Below are 18,412 nucleotides of genomic sequence, written 5' to 3'. Positions count from 1 at the left end.
GCTGCAGTGCTGTTAGAGAGAGGGCCTAGAAGTCTTGGTGCAGTTCAAGCTTGCATAACTTAAACTGCACCAAAACTTTGGGGACACCCTACATAGGCTCTGATTTCTGTAATGACCAGTTTGCAATCTTCTCAATTGTCTAGATTTTGGCTGCTCTACAATCTGCCATAATATCGTTGCTAGGGAACTAGATGCTCCCAGTGGCCCTCTTCCACCTAAAGTTAAGGTTTCGTGTAATCAGTTAACACCATTAGATTGGACATGCCTGGATGGACAGATGAATCTTGTTCTTTTCAGAGTAGTCCCTTGAGGAGAATCCCATTCCTTGGAATCTTTTTAGGAACCCTTTCTCTGACTCTTGTCAGTGGTAAGCCATCCTTATCTAAAGTAGGATTTTATTTTAGGAGAAAGTCATTGGGAGCTAAGTGTGCTGGATGAAGACTGACCAAGCTGCTGAGTCTCATCTTTTTTGCTTACGCTACTTGCAAACCTAGGAAGAAGCGCCATTACAGGAGCAAGAAGTAGCAACTACCAGTTGTTTGGGGGTCAGACTGAAGTGAACCCCACAAAGTAACGGACCTGACCTTAATTGGTGCTGAGAGCAATTCAAAAAGTGTCCCCAGGAGGCTTTGAATTACAGCAGCAGATGGAGAAATGTACAGGTCCCCCAGGGGACAGCCTCAAAAGGCAGTTCTCATGTGGACCTAGAGCCCTTCTCACAGGGCCTTGTACATCATTTAGTAAATTGTATTTTAATGTCTTGTTATAAAAACCAGTGCTTGACGTTGGGAAAGGTTTGGTTAGGTAAATGCCCAACTGTATGATGCCCACTTGTTATCTTTTTATTACTTCACTCTCCCTTTATCTCCCTCTCTGAGTCCAGGTCATCATGGTTTGGTGAAGGGAGCAGTTTGGGAAGTGAAGTGTTACTTGTTTTTCCACAGTAGTTTGGAAATCCTTTCTTTTTCAGCTTTGTTTGAATGATAAAGGGAGGAAATAAGGAGTGGGACAGAGGGAAAGAAGATCTCATGTTGCATACCTTAGACTTAAATCTATCCTTTTCTCCCTAGGAAGCCCCACCAGCAAGTTGTCCACTGCTTCTCAGACTGCCCAAGGAACAGGGTCTCCCATTCCTAAGATCCATGGAAGTAGCTTCGTCACTTCTACAGTCAAGGTAACACCTTCTTTGTGTGATTGCCTGTGTCTGTTTTCAAGTCAGCAAGTTCACCCATACATCTTGTCTGGCCCAGTAGAATGTTAGCCCCGCGAGGGTAGGGGCCACTTCATTTCTGTTGTTGAATCTCCACTGCCTGGCACATCATAAATGCTTGTCAAACAGTTGAAGGCAGTGTCTTTTCAGTTGACTGTAAATTGTATCAGATAAATTCCTAGAGTTAGAAGGAACCTTACAGATCATTTAGTTCACCCCGTTACCCAAACATACAAATTTACCTTACAATATCCTTGATCTAAGGGATTGTTGCTACAGTATGAAAAGCTGACTGACATCTGAGAACCTGCATCAAAACCCTAGCACTGCCATTTATTCTCTGAGTGACTGTAATTTCCCCATGCCTCAGTTTCTTCATCCATAAAAGGAGGGGATTATACTAGCGGTCTTCCAAGGATTTTTCCAGCTCTAGATTGATGATTCTTTTCTCTTGTGGGGCCTCCAACTCTCTATTTAAACCCTTCTATTTACAGGGAGCTCTATGACTTTTGCATATAATACACCTGCCCCATTGTGGAATAGCTTTGCTTCTTAGAAACTACCTGCTTATACTTAGCCAAAATGTTCCCTTCGTCCATCTTTACTGTGGTATTCTGAAATAGCAAATAATGACTTGGTTGTCCTGCCCCTTTGTCACAAGCAAAACATCCCTATTTCCTTCAGCCTTTCCTCATGTACCAGGTTGTACCATTCTACTTGTTTGTTGGTCTTCACTCTTAAAACATAGTGCCCAAAACTGAAGAGAGTGCTCCAAACATTCTTTGCTGCGTTCAAGACAGTGCAAGATGTGTCTTCAATTCTTTGGTAGAGATTTTAAAGTACCTGATCTTCATTGAAACTTTCTCCATGCTCGATCAATTCTTTGCCTCCCCAGTGTCCAAAACAAGATTGTAGGATTTAGATGGGGTATTAGAGGTCATTTAGTCCAACCCCCTCATTTTACAGGTGAGGAAACTGAGGCCCTTGGGAGTCCAGTGACTTGCCCAAGGTCACAAAGGTAGCAAGTGGCAGAGCCAGAATGTGAACTTAAAGATTGCAGGGTTATACATTTCTGCCTGAGATCAGAAGCTCCGAGAAGGCAGGCCTTATTGCTTTGTAAATTCATATTCTGTGGTGCCTAAATAAATTATGACACTTACAAGAAGATATTCATCCTCTGGATCATCTGTTCTTGGAGAGGCTTTTCCTTAGGTTATATAAAAAGTTACGGCCTTCCCTTCTCCTAATTTTTTTACAGTCTAACTTGGTATTTAAAGCATGCATCTATTTAAAACTTATTGAGGCATATGGTGGAACATGTTTGTCTAAACCTAATTTCTGCCAGTCTGCTTCCAGATTTTTCTAGATATACTTGTCATATAACTGTTACCTCAGTAGTTGGGGTTCTTGGGTAACACTGGGCCAGGGTTTCTTAAACTTTTTCCACTCTCAACCCTTTTTTACCTGACCCCAGGTATATAGGTATATAAAATAGATGTATAAATGATCCAAGACAATGCCAAAAGACTTATGGTGGAAAATGTTCTCCATATTTGGAAAAAGAACTATGAAGTCTGAATGCAGATTGAAGCATACTATTTTCACTTTTGTTGTTGCTTCTGTTGTTATTATTTATTCTTTCCATTTTTTTTCTTTTGTTCTGATTGTTCTCTTACAACATGACTAATGTGTAAATATGTTTGCTAGCTAGCTAGATAACTTGTCAATTCATTAAAAAAATAAAGTAAAATACGTGTATATAACCTTTCACTGTTGCAAAATTTTTTGCAACCTTCCCCCCACCACATTCAGTTATACAACTCCATATGGGGTCTTGACCCATAGTTTAAGAAGCTTTGCACTAGGCTACTATTTTATATTACTCCTGGGTCTTGCTTACCTGCTATATTCCATTAGTAACTTTTCTGTTTTTTAATCAGTATCAAATAATTTTTGATGCTTACTTCATTATGATATAATTAGAAAAATGGTAATGCAAACCCCTCCCCCCATTCCTTTTTATTTTGTCTGTTATTTCCCTTGGGATTCTTGATCTTTTGTTCCTTCAGATGAATTTGTTAGTGTTGATCAGTCCTATATAACTCTTCGATAGTTGAGTATGGCTTGTCTGTAAATTTATTTTGGTGTTTTAGACATTTTCAGTTCATTGATAAAGTTCAACTATGAATATTGTCCAGTTTTTTGTCTTTCTTATTTCCAGGGTGTTTTACATTTGTTACTATTTATACTTCGATTATGACTGTGTAGTTTAACTCATGCATTTTTTGTGTCTAGGCGGTTTTTGTTAGTAATATGCAGACATGAAAGGCTGATGATTTGGGGAGGGGCTTTATGATCTGCCACCTTACTGAAATTAATTTTGTCCATTAATTTTTTATCGGGTCTGGCCTTACCTAAGCAAACCATAATATTTGCCAGCGGAGACCATTTTTCTCTTCTTTGCCTAATCTTATTCCTTGAATTTATTTTCTTGTTTTATTGCTATTTCTGGAATGAAATCAATTAGTAGTAACTGTAACTCTTACTTGAAAGGATTTTTATGTTCCTCTCTTAAAAATAAACAGGTTGGGGGCAGCTAGGTGGCACAGTGGATAGAGCACTGGCCCTGGATTCAGGACGACCTGAGTTCAAATCCGGCCTCAGACACTTGACACTTACTAGCTGTGTGACCCCAGGCAAGTCACTTAACTCCAATTGCCTCACCAAAAAAATAAATAAATAAACAGGTTTATGCTATTTATCATGTTAAAAATAATTCCTTAACTCTTGGGTTTTTTTAATGTTTTTAGGATAAACGACAATTGTTTTCAAGGGGTTGGGTTTGCTGTTGTTTTTTTTTTTCCATCAATTGATATAATCATGACTTAGATTATTTTTGTTGGGCTTACACAATAAAACTTGTGCTTTCTAATAAAATTGCCAGGCACATAGAAGGTGTTTAAAGGCTATTGATTGAATATTGAGCCACTCCAGCACTCATGACAGAAATCCATAGTGAACAAGTGTTTTAAATAGGTCACTTTTATTTTTAATATTTTTATTTCAATTACAAGTGATATTAGCCAATAATTTTCTTTTTGTGCTTGATCTCTCCCTCCTTTTTTTTTATATAGAAGGAGCTGGCTTGGATGCCTTTTCTCTCTGTTATTGTAGTTTATGCAGTATCAGGATAACACCAGTGTCCTTAAAGCAGCCCTGGAATGGCCTCTCCATGGAGGCTGTGGATGTGACACCTGCTTAGCTCTGGAACTAGAAGGACATAGAAGGCTGGAAGTTCCTTCCACGTGTTAAGAAAAGTTTTATTTTTCCAAACTTAACTGTGTCAGAGAGGGGCATTTTGCATTAATTTAAAATTAGAGACAATAATTGTGCTGAACTCTCAACAGCATAATGACCAAACAGGACTAATGATGAAGCAGCTCCCCACCTCCTGCTGGAGAGGTGAAGGGTTGAGAAGGCAGCATGAGATCAATTTATTTTGGACTGGCCAGTGAGGAAGTTTGTTTTAATTGAGTACACTATGTGTGTTTGTAATGGTTTTGTTTGTTTTTTTCTCAGTTAGGAGGAGGGTGATGACGAGAAGGAAGATCTTGACCAATTAAAACAGAAACTATTTTAAAAAAATAAAAAACTAGAGAAGGTTCAATTCTGAAGGGGTGAGGAAATAGAGGCAAAAGTGTGTATCAGTAATGACTGATGTAAACAAATGAGACTGACAAATTATAAAAGCACTACACAGCTTCAGAAAGTCAATATTTTTATTATATTTGCAGACATTGAAAAACTGTCTTAATTTTCAAAAGAAAACAGTTTACACTGCTTAATAAAATATTTGCTAAGTCTGTAGTTTCCTTGCCAAGCAATATATGCCATTTAAAAGAGAGTCTGATACTAACATGTTAGTATAACAGAGGACATCCAGTTGTATCCTGTGTTTGCTTTTTTTCTTTTTCTTTTTCTTTTTTTTTTGTGGGGTAATTGGGGTTAAGTGACTTGCCCAGGGTCACACAGCTAGTAAGTGTCAAGTGTCTGAGGTCGGATTTGAACTCAGGTCCTCCTGACTCCAGGGCTGGTGCTCTATCCACTGCGCCACCTAGCTGCCCCCTCTGTTTGCTTTTGATTCCTAAAATAGGATTGAACCTCAGCCCCAGTTGAGGCTGGGGAGGCTGCAGAGGATATTCTTGAGTAGTTCATCTTCAGGTTGAGTTTCTCAGACTTCCAGGATGGTATGACCTCAGGAACTGAATGCAGGTTATTAGAATTGCATCAGATTTCCTCCTGTTTGGGGGTTGCCTAATTATGTGATTTGTGTGATTGCCTACCCAGCAGGAAGACTCCTTGTTTGCCTCTATGCCTCCTCTTTGCCCAATTGGGAGTCACTCTAAGGTGCAGAGCCCTAAACCTGTGGCTGGAGGCCTTGGAGCTTTCACCAAGGTAAGCGTTTGCTTTAGGGGTCACATCTCGGGTCTGTGCCCGTGGGGGCTATTTAAATGTTGGAAAGGGTGATGGTGATCTTTCATTGGCATTTCCATTGTGATGTGCCACCTTTCACGCAGCGGGGTTTTGTCTGGAAGGCACTGAGGGTGGTCACCTTCTGTTTTCCTGTCTGATGTCTGATTGGTAAAGAAAGGATGACATGGGCATTCTGGTGCTGCTCCCTTTCTGTTGTGGGGACCAATTTTTAATTGGGGAGTGTTAGCTAAGCAGCTTGCCGCAATATTGGGGCAAGGAAGGAGACTGGCAGCCTCCCTCAAAACAGAACAGGATTTTTTTTTTTTAGTGAGGCAATTGGGATTAAGTGACTTGCCCAGGGTCACACAGCTAGTAAGTGTTAAGTGTCTGAGGGCAGATTTGAACTCAGATACTCCTGACTCCAGGGCCGGTGCTCTATCCACTGCGCCACCCAGCTGCCCCAGGATTTAATAAGAATGAACTTAAAAAAAAACAACACAAACAGGATCAGTAGGATCTGGGGAAAGGGAAATTATACAACCTGTAAAGATACCACCGCCCAGGAGTCAGCTGAGAATACGCAGCAGAACTCCTGTCGTTCCAGCGTCCAGCTAGAATGCCCAATTCTCTTCCCCCAATCCAAGAAAAACCCCACACAGCCCCAGCCAATGGGATGGCCGCTCTGACAGTCACATGACTGCCCTCATTAGGCTTCCAGTCATCATAATTTTGCCAGGCCCATGTAGCCATCAGCGAGTGGTGGTGACATGAGGTGCCAGCGCCACGGCAACAGCTACAACCAGTGGGTGGAGCACCATGCGGTTTGCCCCAGGCCAGTGTGCACTGAGGCATAAAAACCTAAAATAACAATTCTTTACACGCTCAAGGGTTTAGGACCTGAGCAAGGAGGATTGGGACAGCTTGAGTTAGAGCAGACATCTGTCTGTAGCTTTTCATCCTTGCTCTCCGTTCACCCCATGAGGTCTAATTCCTCATCCATGTGGCTTCCCAGATCCTTCAAGATGGTTCTTGTGTCTCCACTAAGTCATTCTCCTCCCTGATCCTTGAGCAGGCCCTTGGACGTCACAATTTCCCATCCTGGCTTCCCTCCTTTGAACATCCTCTAGCTTGTCAGAGTCCTTTTTCTAATGTGATCCTTTGGTAAATGCTTTTTTTTTCCCATACTCTTGTGTCCAAAGTAAGCTTTATCCAGGTTGCTTCTTGCCCTTCCTTGAAGACCCCATTTCACTGATTTGTTAATTCCAGCAGATAGAGTGTCTCCGGAATGTGGTGCTTTATTTGGTGTCATTGTCTCTCTTGCAAGGTGATCATCAAGCAGGAGCCTGGAGAAGCCCCCCACATGCCCACCTCAGGAGCCACCACCCAGCCACCTCTGCCCCAGTATGTGACTATGAAAGGGGGTCACATGATCGCCGTGTCCCCTCAGAAACAGGTCGTGGCTGCAGGAGAAGGGACTGCTCAGTCACCAAAGGTACAAGTATGATCCATCCCTCCAGGGCAGCCATGGCATTGCAGCAACCAGCAGAAAACCCACTAGGCTTGGAACAAGATGAGCCAGGCTCATTTCCTGACTGCCACTGTGTGACCTTGGGCAAGTCAGTGCTCCTGTGAGCCACACGTCCACATCTGTATGTTGAACATAAAGTGCTTGAGCTGCCTCACTGGCATGTGACTGAAGCCTTACCACAGGACCCTTCCTGGTTTTGTTAACAATGATTAAGAGGAGTAACTGACAATTGCTATGAAGACTGGGGTCCCATAGAAGGCAGGAGACTGCAGCTTGTGTCAGTCTGAGGTCAAGATTAAAAGTAGCGCACTACTGGGAGGCAGCTAGGTGGCACAGTGAATAAAGCACCAGCCCTGGATTCAGGAGGACCTGAGTTCAAATCCAGCCTCAGATGCTTGACACTTACTAGCTGTGTGACCCTGGGCAAGTCACTTAACCCTCATTGCACCCCCCCACCCCCCAAAAAGTAGGGTACTACTGGAGACCCTGAAATAGCTGGAGGCAGACAGAAAACATCACCTCTTTGACACCAAATCAAGGCCTTATTTTCCTGAGCCTGGACTCCCCTCCTCCCATGGAACAGGGGATTCATGGCTCGCCCTTGTCCCTTGAGCCTCTTCTGGTATTAGAAAACTCTTAGTTGTTTTGTAGTTTCCTATCTGTGCAGATTTGAGAAGAGATGTTCTTGGTGCTTTAAAAAAAGGAGGAAGGAGAAACAAACTCATAAACATAAAGGAGAAATGCATCTTCTCCTTCCCGCTTTACAAAGTTCATTGAGGCTCAGGGTTCTTTGTCTCCACCCCCAGAGTTTGTCTGGAAGCGTTTCGGCTCAGACCATTTCTGTTATTTGCCAGGTGTTCCCATTCTCAGCCCCATGTGCACTTCAGAAAATTATTTGAAAGTATATTTCTTTTGATGTGAGGAAGGAGGGCATGAAACCTTTTGATATCTGACCAGAGTAGCTAGACAAGCACAGATCAGACAAAAACTGTGTTTTCTTTGCTTCCAACTCTATATGAGAGGCCCAGTGATGCAGCAGTCAGCACGCTGCCATTCAGAAATCGATTTGGGCCTTTTTCCTCAGGTCCATCAGTATTTCCTATGCTAAAAGAGGGAAGAAATACGTGCTCACTCAGGTTAGAAAACAGAGGGAAAATATGACGAGATTTCAGTTATTCTCTGACATGCCCCATTGACATTTATCTGAATTAGTGCATTCATTTTGTTACCCAACAGTAGACTGAGTCTTTCTGTCCTGGTCTTGTTTAGATTCTAAGTTCTGTGGGGTCAGGTCATTTGAATCCTGTACTCTATACAGCACCTTAGAAGCTCTCACTACTTTTACATAAATGTTAAGTATTATGCCTGTTGAGTTAATATTTCAAGTGAGGGAAGTCTCTCAGTTTACTTTGCCTCCACAACTACTAATCCGTCAGTCAGTCAGTTGGTCAGTCAGCAAGCAGCTAAATGCCTGCTATGTGCTGGAGACTGTCTTGGGCTCTGGGGATAGATATATAAGAAATGAAACGGTCTGAAAACTGCCCTGCTGCCCTGCCTGATGACATTCAGGGGCACTCACGATACCTCACTGACTGAAGGAAAAGCCTGGAGAATGTCATCTGTGTGGCTTCCCTCCTACTTTCCCTTGTTCTGGGATGAGGTCGTGCTGTTGATCTCGCTTGTCCGTGGAGGTTACTAAGTATCCCGTGCTCTTCAGTGGAATTGGGGCCAAGCCTTGGCAGTATTGCAGTGATTTCCATTAGTTGACATTTAACCCAAATACCATCTTGCAACCCTGTGCCAAGAATGCGTGTGACCACAGTTACACTCCCACAGCAGCTAGCTGCTTACTCTTGGATGACTGACTCAGATCCATGTCACGTGCTTAAGGTACCCGATTGTATTTTATTGTTCCTCTGGGAATCGTCTGAACCATAAAGAATCACTTGCGTAGATCACTCAAGGAGGTAGGGATTTTTAACAGGACCAGAAGGGGCACGGATGACATCTGCTTTATTTTGCACAGGTGGTCGGTGTGCCGGTCGGGTCTTCTCTGCAGTCCACAGTGAAGCAGGCCATGGCGATCAGCGGTGGCCAGATCCTGGTGGCCAAGGCCAGCTCCGCCGTCGCCAAGGCCGTTGGTCCAAAGCAAGTTGTAACCCAAGGAGTGGCCAAAGCGATTGTGAGCGGAGGTGGAGGAACCATCGTTGCCCAGCCTGTGCAGACCTTAACCAAGGCTCAGGTCACTTCCACTGGGGCCCCGAAAAGTGCATCCCAGGGTTCAGGTAACAGTGTCATTGGTCAATTTAGGAAACCTCTTGGGGAAGGTACAGGCATGCCCGGGTTCCTTGTCAGGCTGTAACATTCTGTGTAACATTCCTATGAGTCTTCAGTGCCACGTGATCCTGGCAGTCCAGTGGCGTCGAAGGTGTGTTGGAAGACGTTCAGTTTACCTGGCCCAGTAATAACTCGTGGAGGCCCTGACAAAAAGAGTCAGCCTTCAGGTTTTGACTAATAACATCCTGCTAGAAATTGTACTGAGCAGTCTGGAGCATCCTTAGCAGTTGTCCCCATGCCTCTGTACAGCACATCATTCCAAACAGGCTCTGCTTAGATCATTATCTGGCTGGGCTCTTTGGAGAAGGGGGACAGTGGAGTCTAGAACCCATGCTCTTGGTCTAGCTCTGCCACAGCTTCATGGTGAGCAGGCCTCTTCTCTCAGGGGCCTTAGCTGTCTAAAGAGAGGGGCACTGCCCCTGCTTAGAAGTGAGGGGGGGATCCAGCACCAGCTCCTCTTCCCAGCTCCCATTTGCAGTGGAAGCATGTGCTTTGTTCTCCATCACGCCTTGGAATGACTACCTGGGGAAACAGCCCCTTCATGTGCTGTCCCAGCTGGGGCCTAAGTAGATGAGAGCCTCCGCTAGTGAGCAGGATGCCCCATGCCCTGGCAGCTGCTGCCCTTTGTGTACCCCCCCTGGAGCTCCACCATTGCCTTCAGCCTGCTCGTACTGCCCAGGGCCAAACGGCTGATGTGGCCATGCCAGCGAAGGAGGCAGTGCTGTCCCTGCTGCCGCCGCCACTGTTCCCCTGCTCTCAGCCAGAGAGCACTAGATGTAGAGGGGCCCCTTGCTGCCCAGGACTAGAGGGGTGGGGCTCTCGACCCAGGATTGCTGGACACAGAGCCTCAGGTCTCTTTTAGCAGTCGACCATTCAGATGGACACTAACTGGCCCTGCCTTTAACTCTTCTTTCTGAAAGCTGCTGCTTCCCTTTTCTGTGGTGAGCAGACCCCCCCCCCCTCCTACTCCCCTGGTCCCCGGGAGGCCAAAGCGAAAACGCCTTCTTCCTGCCTGACCCTTCACACATCCCTCTCATCCTTACATCTCCACAACTTTCACTTTGCCACTGAAACTTCCTCCCTCAGAGAAACCCAACTTTCTTAAGGTGGCACTGGACTTCTGCCCATCTTCTCTAATGTCAGTCTCCCTTTTCTTTGTGCCTCCCAGATGTGCTAGGTCAGGAGGAGTCGGTACTCTCCTCTCCTCTTCCTGCCATGTCTAGACCCCATGCGCTTTGGCCACCCTTCTGAAGCTTTTCAACTCCACGGCCCACGCTTCACAAGGGTGGCTGTCCCCTGGAGTGCCCTGGGCAGCCAGCTCATCAGGCTGAAGGACTATGACCTGCTTATTCACTCACTGTCGGTCATGGACCTCACCATCACCCCAACTGTGCCACTTCCATCATTTTGGGCTCTAAAATTCCTCTCTTGGTTAAAACCTCCTAGCTTCCCCCTTTCCCTCTGCCTCATTGCTCTTCATTCTCTTCGTCATCCTCATCAGAACTGTTTCAGTCCCTTCCTGGTCTCACTTTTTCCCCTATAGTTAAGGTCAGTTATGTACCAGCTTCCTTCTGCTCTATGGTTCGACCCCGGACCCCATCAATTCCATCTTCCACAGGCCTTCAGTGCTCCTCCTGAAGTATAAAAGGGGGGGGGGGGGTCTGTTACCTGAACTCCGCTGTACCTGGACAGACACTGCCCTCAACAAAGCTTCTCTGAGGGCCTGAATTCCTGCTTTGTGGAGAAAACGAGAGCTCTGAGAAGCCTCCTCCTCTCACTGGACCGTCTTCCCCTGCCATTCCCTCCTCTCTAGCCCTACTTCACCGGAAACAGTTGGCCTGTCATTGAAAGCTCTCCCTTCAGATCACCTTGGTGTTAGCCACCCTCCTTTTCTCAGAGGAAGAAGCATTTCTTCATCTTGCTAACAACAGCTTCTCTTCTCTCTCCTCTTTGAACTTATTCTCTTCCCTTAATTTTTAGTCTCTCCTTACCTGCTCGCTCTCTGCTACCTACAGACATGCCCCGAAGCCATTCTCCTGCATCTTCTCCTGTTCATAGCCAGACTCCTAGGGAAAGTTGGCTGCACTTTGGGCCTCCACTTTTTCTTCTCCCACTCACTCATTTCTGAATCCTCAGCAGTCTGGCTTCCATCCCCACTTGATGGAAACTGCTCTTTCCAAGGTCAACAGTGAGCTCTTTAGTGTTAGATCCAACGGTCTCTCTCAGTCTGCAGCCTTTCGAAGTGTTTGAGCCTGTTGCCCACTACTCCTTCCTTCTGAATCCTTCTCTCCCGTGTGTGTGTGTGTGTGTGTGTGTGTGTGTGTGTGTGTGTGTGTGTGTGTGTGTGTGTGTGAGAGAGAGAGACAGAGACAGAGACAGAGACAGAGACCAGCGTCTCTCTCATAGTCCTCTTCCTTCTGCTCAGATGGATACTTCTCTTTCTCCTTTACAGATTCATCTTCCATTTCCTGGCCCTTAAGTGTGGCTGCACCCTAGGGCTCTGTCCAGTGCCCTCTCCAACCTCTTCTCTGCCTGTGTTCACACGAGGATTTCTTCAGCTTCCATGTATCCATCCAACTATCATCTCTAGACAGATAACTCCCAACTGTACCTATAGCCAGCCTCCACTTCCTGCTCCAGTCTTATCCCTCCAGCCAGCCATCCTCTGGGAGCTCGTGTCCAAAACAGCTCCTTATCTCTCTCCCTAAAGCCATGCTCCTCCTTTGCCTACTTCTGCCAAGGGTTCCACCATTTTTCTGGTCCTCCAGGTTTACAAACTTGGAATCATTTTCAGTTCTTCCCTCTCCTGAACACAGTGACCTCTTCAACATCTCTCATCTCTTCCTTTCTCTTTACTCCTAAAATCACTCCGGTCTAGACACTCACTGCCCCCCCCCCCTTTCTTTTTGCAGGGCAGTGAGGGTTAAGTGACTTGCCCAGGGTCACACAGCTAGTAAGTATCAAGTGTCTGAGGCCAGATTTGAACTCAGGTCCTCCTGAATCCAGGGCCAATGCTTTAACCACCATGCCTCCTAGCTGCCCCCCTCTCACCTCAATTCCTAATTGGTTTCCTTGCACTTGCTCTTCAATCCAGGGCTTCACCCTTTATGTGTCATTGGTCCCCTTGACAGCTGTCTGGTGAAACCTCTGAAGTCCTTCTCAGAATCATATTTTTAAATCCATAAAATGTTTAGGATTACCAAGGAATCCAAAAGTTAATGAAAATAAAGATGTAATTTTTTTCCCATCCAAGTTCAAAGAACAGAAATCTGTTCATTGGCCCCAGATTAAGACATCCTTTTCTAATCTACCCTCCAAATGACTGCTGAACCTGTACCCCTAAGGCACAGCAGCTCCCCATTGTTTCCACGATAAGATCCAAACTCCTCTCTTGGGATGGAAAGCCCTTCAACAGATTGCTCCCCCCAGTATTCTTCTGGGACCCGTGCACTATATTGTGACTTTCCACCTCTTGACTCAGTGCCTCCTAAAATACAGACTGTTCCCCACACCTAAAATATTCTCCCTTAGCGCTGCCTCTTGGAACCCTGCTCCCTTCTAATCTCAGGCCAAGTGCCAAGAGTCTTCTTTGGTTTCCCAGTATTTTGTGCCCTCCACTCCCAGGCACTGTGCATTTATTTTGGACATATTCTGAAATTGTGTATCTCCTTCCATTTCTATCCCTCTGGTTGAATGTTAGCTCCCCAAGGGCAGAGATCGCCCCACTTTCAGATTTTTATCCCCAGCGCCCAGTGCCATGCTTAACATATAGGAGGTGCTTAATGAATGCTTGCAGATTGATTGATGTTTGATCCTTCCAGGAGAATAGAAGTTCCCTGAGGGCAGAATTTGTGTCCCCTCTAGCCTGGTGTCATTGAAGTCTCTCTTTTGTCTGCTTTACACGCATTTGCCTTTTTATGACCTTTTTCCCTTGGATTGTGGTGTAGTTGAGTTCTCTTGCCTCCTTGGCAAACTGTGCTCTGAGCAGTTAGCCCTGTCCTCCTTTCCTTTTTTTCTTTTAATTTTAATACTATTTGTTCCAGTTATGTGCAAAGATAGTTTTAAATATTTGTTTTTATAAGATTTTGAATTCTAAATTTTTCTCCCTTTCCCCTCCCCAGGACAAAAAGCCATCTGATATAGGGTATATGTGTACAATCTGCATTAGTCAGGTTGTGAAATAAGAATCAGAACAAAAGGGAAAAATTTCAAAAAAGAAAAACAAAACAAAGTAGAAACAGTCTAGTTCAGTCTGCATCCGGATTCCACAGTTCTTTTTTCTGGATGTGGAGAGCATTTTCCATCATGAGTTCTTTGGAATTGTCTTGGAGCATTGCACTGCTGAGAAGAGCTAAGTCTATCACAGTGGATCATTGCCCAACGTGGCTGTTACTGTGTATAATGTTCTCCTCATATCCTTTTTAAAAAATAGGCAGCTTCCCCAGCATCCCACACAATGGCGTAACTCCTCCTGACACCACAAGTGGGATTGTTGAATGCACCATGCCATTCACTGAGTTCTACTTCAAGGAGACTCATGCTGCTTTGACTGCTGCTCAGCGGCAAGCTGCGTAGCAGCCTCTAGAGTTGGGGGGAGCCCGGGGCACACGTAGCAGCTCCTTGACTTAAACTGCTGTGGCCACAGTGTAAGCCTCGGAAAGGGAGATCTCACGGCCTTTGCGACTTTGCCCTTTATTGCCTAGATGTGGTCTTCTTTGGTCTGGAGGATGGGTCTTGAGCATGATTTTTCTTGGTTTGAACCAAAATAAACACTGACCAAAGACTGAGGAATTCAGCCCTGAAAAAAGAGAGTCAACTAGAGGCTCCTTTGCGTGGGACAGACAGCTTGGCCAGGTGCCCAAGCTGAACATCAGAGCATGTCTCAGGATTGCTCCAAAATGCACATAGTCCATAGATGGGCTTGGAGCTCAGTGTTAGCAAGAGAGTTTAATCCATTCTCTGTCATCTTTCTCTCCTCCTCCTCCTCCTCCTCCTTTTCTCCCCCCCCCATACTTGTAATATACATATGTCTGTATTTGTATGTATGTACGTATGTATTTTCTGTATACATCTATATCTTAGTGTTGACTTTGGCACCATTGCTGCAATCCCAGAGATTAAATAAAGAATGGCCACTGTTTATAGTCATTTAAATAGCTTGGCTTTTATTTGTCCCAGTCCCATTTTATAAAGCTTCTGTTTTCAAGTGTTTCATTGCCACCTGCATTTCTCTGTCATTCTAGTGATGGCTACTTTGCAGCTGCCTGCCACCAACCTGGCCAACTTGGCAAATTTGCCTCCTGGCACCAAACTGTACCTTACGACAAACAGCAAGAACCCTTCTGGAAAAGGAAAACTTCTGCTGATCCCTCAAGGGGCCATCCTGAGAGCCACAAACAATGCCAGTGAGTCTGTCTCTTGAATCATTTTGTTCTTCGGTTACGGGGCATGTTTATGTGGGATCTCTACAGTGAACAGGATCAGGCTTAAAGGGGCAGATAGCAGCTCTTAGCTGCTTTGGGGGCTTCTCCATGGTGCAGTGGGTGGCAGCCTCACTTTACTTTGGGTAAGAAACAACCTGATTCAGGAAATCCATTTTCATGTTTAAGTGGCATGGGAGGGGCATAAGGGGGAGCCTGCTTGGATATCCTTTCTGAGAGTCTCAGCTCAGCTGCTTTTTTCTTTCTGCTTTTTGTCTCTTCTGCTATCAGAAAAATGTGCTCATTCCAGATAATATTTTTGTGTCACTAAGGATGAAAGAACAAAATCAGATACTTTGAGTGTACTCCATTGACAAGGGTTGGGGCCTGGGAGGAGTCGTTATTAGAAGAAAAGGATAGGGGGCAGCTAGGTGGCACAGTGGATAAAGCACTGGCCCTGGTTTCAGGAGGACCTGAATTCAAATCCGGCCTCAGACACTTGACACTTACTAGCTGTGTGACCCTGGGCAAGTCACTTAACCCTCATTGCCCAGCCAAAAAAAAAGAAAAAGAAAACAAGAAGGAAAGGTTAAGAAAAGATCCCTATCTCTCTACCTAAAATTCTTAATCAGAAATCAGTCCCTCTTGTTAAAGTGATATAACCCTAGCATCTAAGATAAATCTTAGAGTTGTCCACCTACTGTTCCCATTCTCCTCAGTCCTGTACCCTTTGTCACTCCCAGCCCCTTCCCTCACCTCTGTCCCATACCACTTCTTGCTTTATTTCCATTTCTGCCTGTTTACAAGCTACAAAATAAATATAGGACATTTCCCAAGATCACTGCTTAGGGCTGGGGAGCTCTGCTCTGGGGTTCCTGACATTGCTTTGTGGGCCATTGTGAGCCAAGCTTCCTGTGGGTGGTATTATCCTGGGTGAAGCTGCCTTGCTCTCTGCCTCTGCATGCAGCCCACCCATGTTGTCTGGCTGCCCTGGGTGGAGAACCAGGCACTTTCCTTCCTTGTTCCTAACAAGCCACTTGGGCCAAAATGTATCAGTATCTATAGGTAGGGAAGGACATTCTGGGCCAGGTCTAAACAAAGAAGCTCTAGATGATTATCTTGGGATGACTGTAGAAAATCAGCTAAGTGAATGGGATACTGGAAAAAAAGGCTGTATTGTTGAGATCTGAATTTAATGATCATCTCCTTAGGAACTAGAAGGTGAAACTTTAACAACTAATTGTGTATATGTTTAGGCTATGGAGGTAGTGGCCCTAAAGTGGAAGATTACATTCTCCCTATGTGGCATTTTCTTCCTATTGTGTAAATACCAGGATAATTGAAATCCAGTTAAATTGCCTTTGGGGGGGGGTGGGCGGGGCAGTGAGAGTTAAGTGACTTGCCCAGGATCATACAGCTAGTAAGTGTCAATTGTCTGAGGCCAGATTTGAACTCAGGTCCTCCTGAATCCAGGGCCAGTGCTTTATCCACTGTGCCACTTAGCTGCCCCATAAATTGCTTTAAATTTTTTTTTTTATCTTTAAGTGAAATACGCATGACAAAAAAAAAGAACATTTCCATGTACTCATCACAATATAAAAAGAAGATGCAATATAAAACAGTGAATTTCCATTTCACACTGTTTATTTTCTTTTCCTCTCTCTATCCTCATCCTGCCCTAGAGAAAGCTATCATTCAACGTGTGTGTGTGTGTGTGTGTGTGTGTGTGTGTGTGTGTGTGTGTGTGTGTGTGTGTAAAAACCATACTCTTTATCGGTTCTTTCTCTGAAGATGGATAACATCTTCCTTCATAGGTCCTTTGTAGTTGATTTGAGTATTTGTAATACTCAAAATTACTTAGTTGTTCAAAGTTGTTTTCAGAACAGTATTGCTGTTACTCTTTGCAACATTCTCTTGATTCTGCTTGTTTCACTCCTTTTATTTTTTGTTTGGTCTTTTTGTTGTTCTTGTTTTTGTTTTTGTGGGGCAATGAGGGTTAAGTGATTTGCCCAGGGTCACACAGCTAGTAATGTTAAGTGTCTGAGGCCAGATTTGAACTCAGGTCCTCCTGAATCCAGGGCCAGTGCTTTATCCACTATGTCACCTAGCTGCATTATTTTTTGGAAGTTTTTCCATGTTGTTTTTTTTTCTAAAACCACCCAGCTCATTGTTTTTTATAGCAAAGTAGTATTCCATTACAATCATATGCCACAATTTGTTTAGCCATTCCCAAATTGATGGACATCCCCTTAATTTCCATTTATTTGCCACCACAAAGAGAGCTGCTATAAATATTTTAGACCATGTAAGTTCTTTTTCTTTTTCCCTAAACACCTTGAGAAAAAGAGCTAATAGTGGTATTATTGGGTCAAAGAGTATAGGCCTTTTAATAACTCTTTGGGCCTAATTTCAGATTGCTCTCCAAAATGGTTGGGTCAGTTCACACACAGCTCCACCAGCAGTGAGTTACTGCCCCAGTTTGTCCACATCCCCTCCAACATTTGTTGCTTTCCCCTTCTGTCGTATTAGCCAATCTGATGGGTATAAAATGATGCCTTAAAGTGGTTTTAATTTGCATTTCTCTTATCAATAATAATTGAGAGCATTTTAAATATGATTATATATAGTTCTGATTTCTTCATTGAAAACTGCCTGTTCATATCCTTTGATGATTTATCAATTGGGGAATGATTCATATTCTTATCAGTTTGACAGAATTCTCTATATAATTGAGATGTGAGACCTTTATCTGAGAAACTATAAAATTTTTTTCCCATTTTGTTGCTTTCCTTCTAATCTTGCATACATTGATTTTATTTGTACAGAACCTTTTATATCATAAAATTTAATAATATAATTTAGTTTAATGTAATCAAAATTATCAATTTTACACTTTACAATGTTCTTTATCTCTTGTTTATTCATGAATCTGATAGGAATATGTTGCATGTTCTTCTAATTGTGATATCTCCCTTTTTATGTAGGTCATGTATGCATTTTTACCTTATTTTGGTAAATGGTGTAAGATACTGGTCTGTGTCCAGTTTCTGCCAAACTGCTTTTCAGCTTTCCCAACTATTTTTACCAAATAATGAATTATTATCTCAAAAAAACACAAGGTTACTATAATCATTTGCTACTGTATATACTGTGTATTGTATGTGTATAGTCAGGTTCTGGTGGGGAGGGTGTCATGCTTCAGGCTTACTATTTTTCTGAGCTCTGTCCGGAGGCCTGACCTTGGACACTCCTCTGCCTTGAGGCACAGCCAGGACCCCCAGCCATGCTTTCACTGCAAATGCTCTTGCTCCCTGTGGTGTCCCTCCTGTTGACGCAAACTTCATCCTTCCCCTTTGCCCTTGAATTGAAACCAGCAATTCTGCTCTCTAGTAAATGCCCATAGTCAACAGGTTCCCAGCCCCTTTGCTAGCTACCACGTTCACC

The 18,412-nt window shown here is 44.1% G+C and overlaps 1 protein-coding gene across 1 annotated transcript in view; it reads left to right on the top strand.

Moving 5' to 3' along the window:
* Nucleotides 1-18,412, top strand: part of YEATS2 (YEATS domain containing 2) — a 113,254-nt gene that overhangs the window by 60,031 nt on the left and 34,811 nt on the right. Inside the window, 5 exon segments of the mRNA XM_044001216.1 lie at nucleotides 1,071-1,174; nucleotides 5,558-5,665; nucleotides 7,008-7,175; nucleotides 9,238-9,496; nucleotides 14,792-14,953. Coding sequence (XP_043857151.1) covers nucleotides 1,071-1,174; nucleotides 5,558-5,665; nucleotides 7,008-7,175; nucleotides 9,238-9,496; nucleotides 14,792-14,953 — 801 coding nt within the window.

The sequence above is a fragment of the Dromiciops gliroides genome, chromosome 4, assembly GCF_019393635.1.
Source record: "Dromiciops gliroides isolate mDroGli1 chromosome 4, mDroGli1.pri, whole genome shotgun sequence".
In the NCBI taxonomy this organism is placed as follows: Eukaryota; Metazoa; Chordata; class Mammalia; order Microbiotheria; family Microbiotheriidae; genus Dromiciops; species Dromiciops gliroides.
Note: the sequence above shows the minus strand (reverse complement) of the source record. Positions and strands in the feature narration are given on the sequence as shown.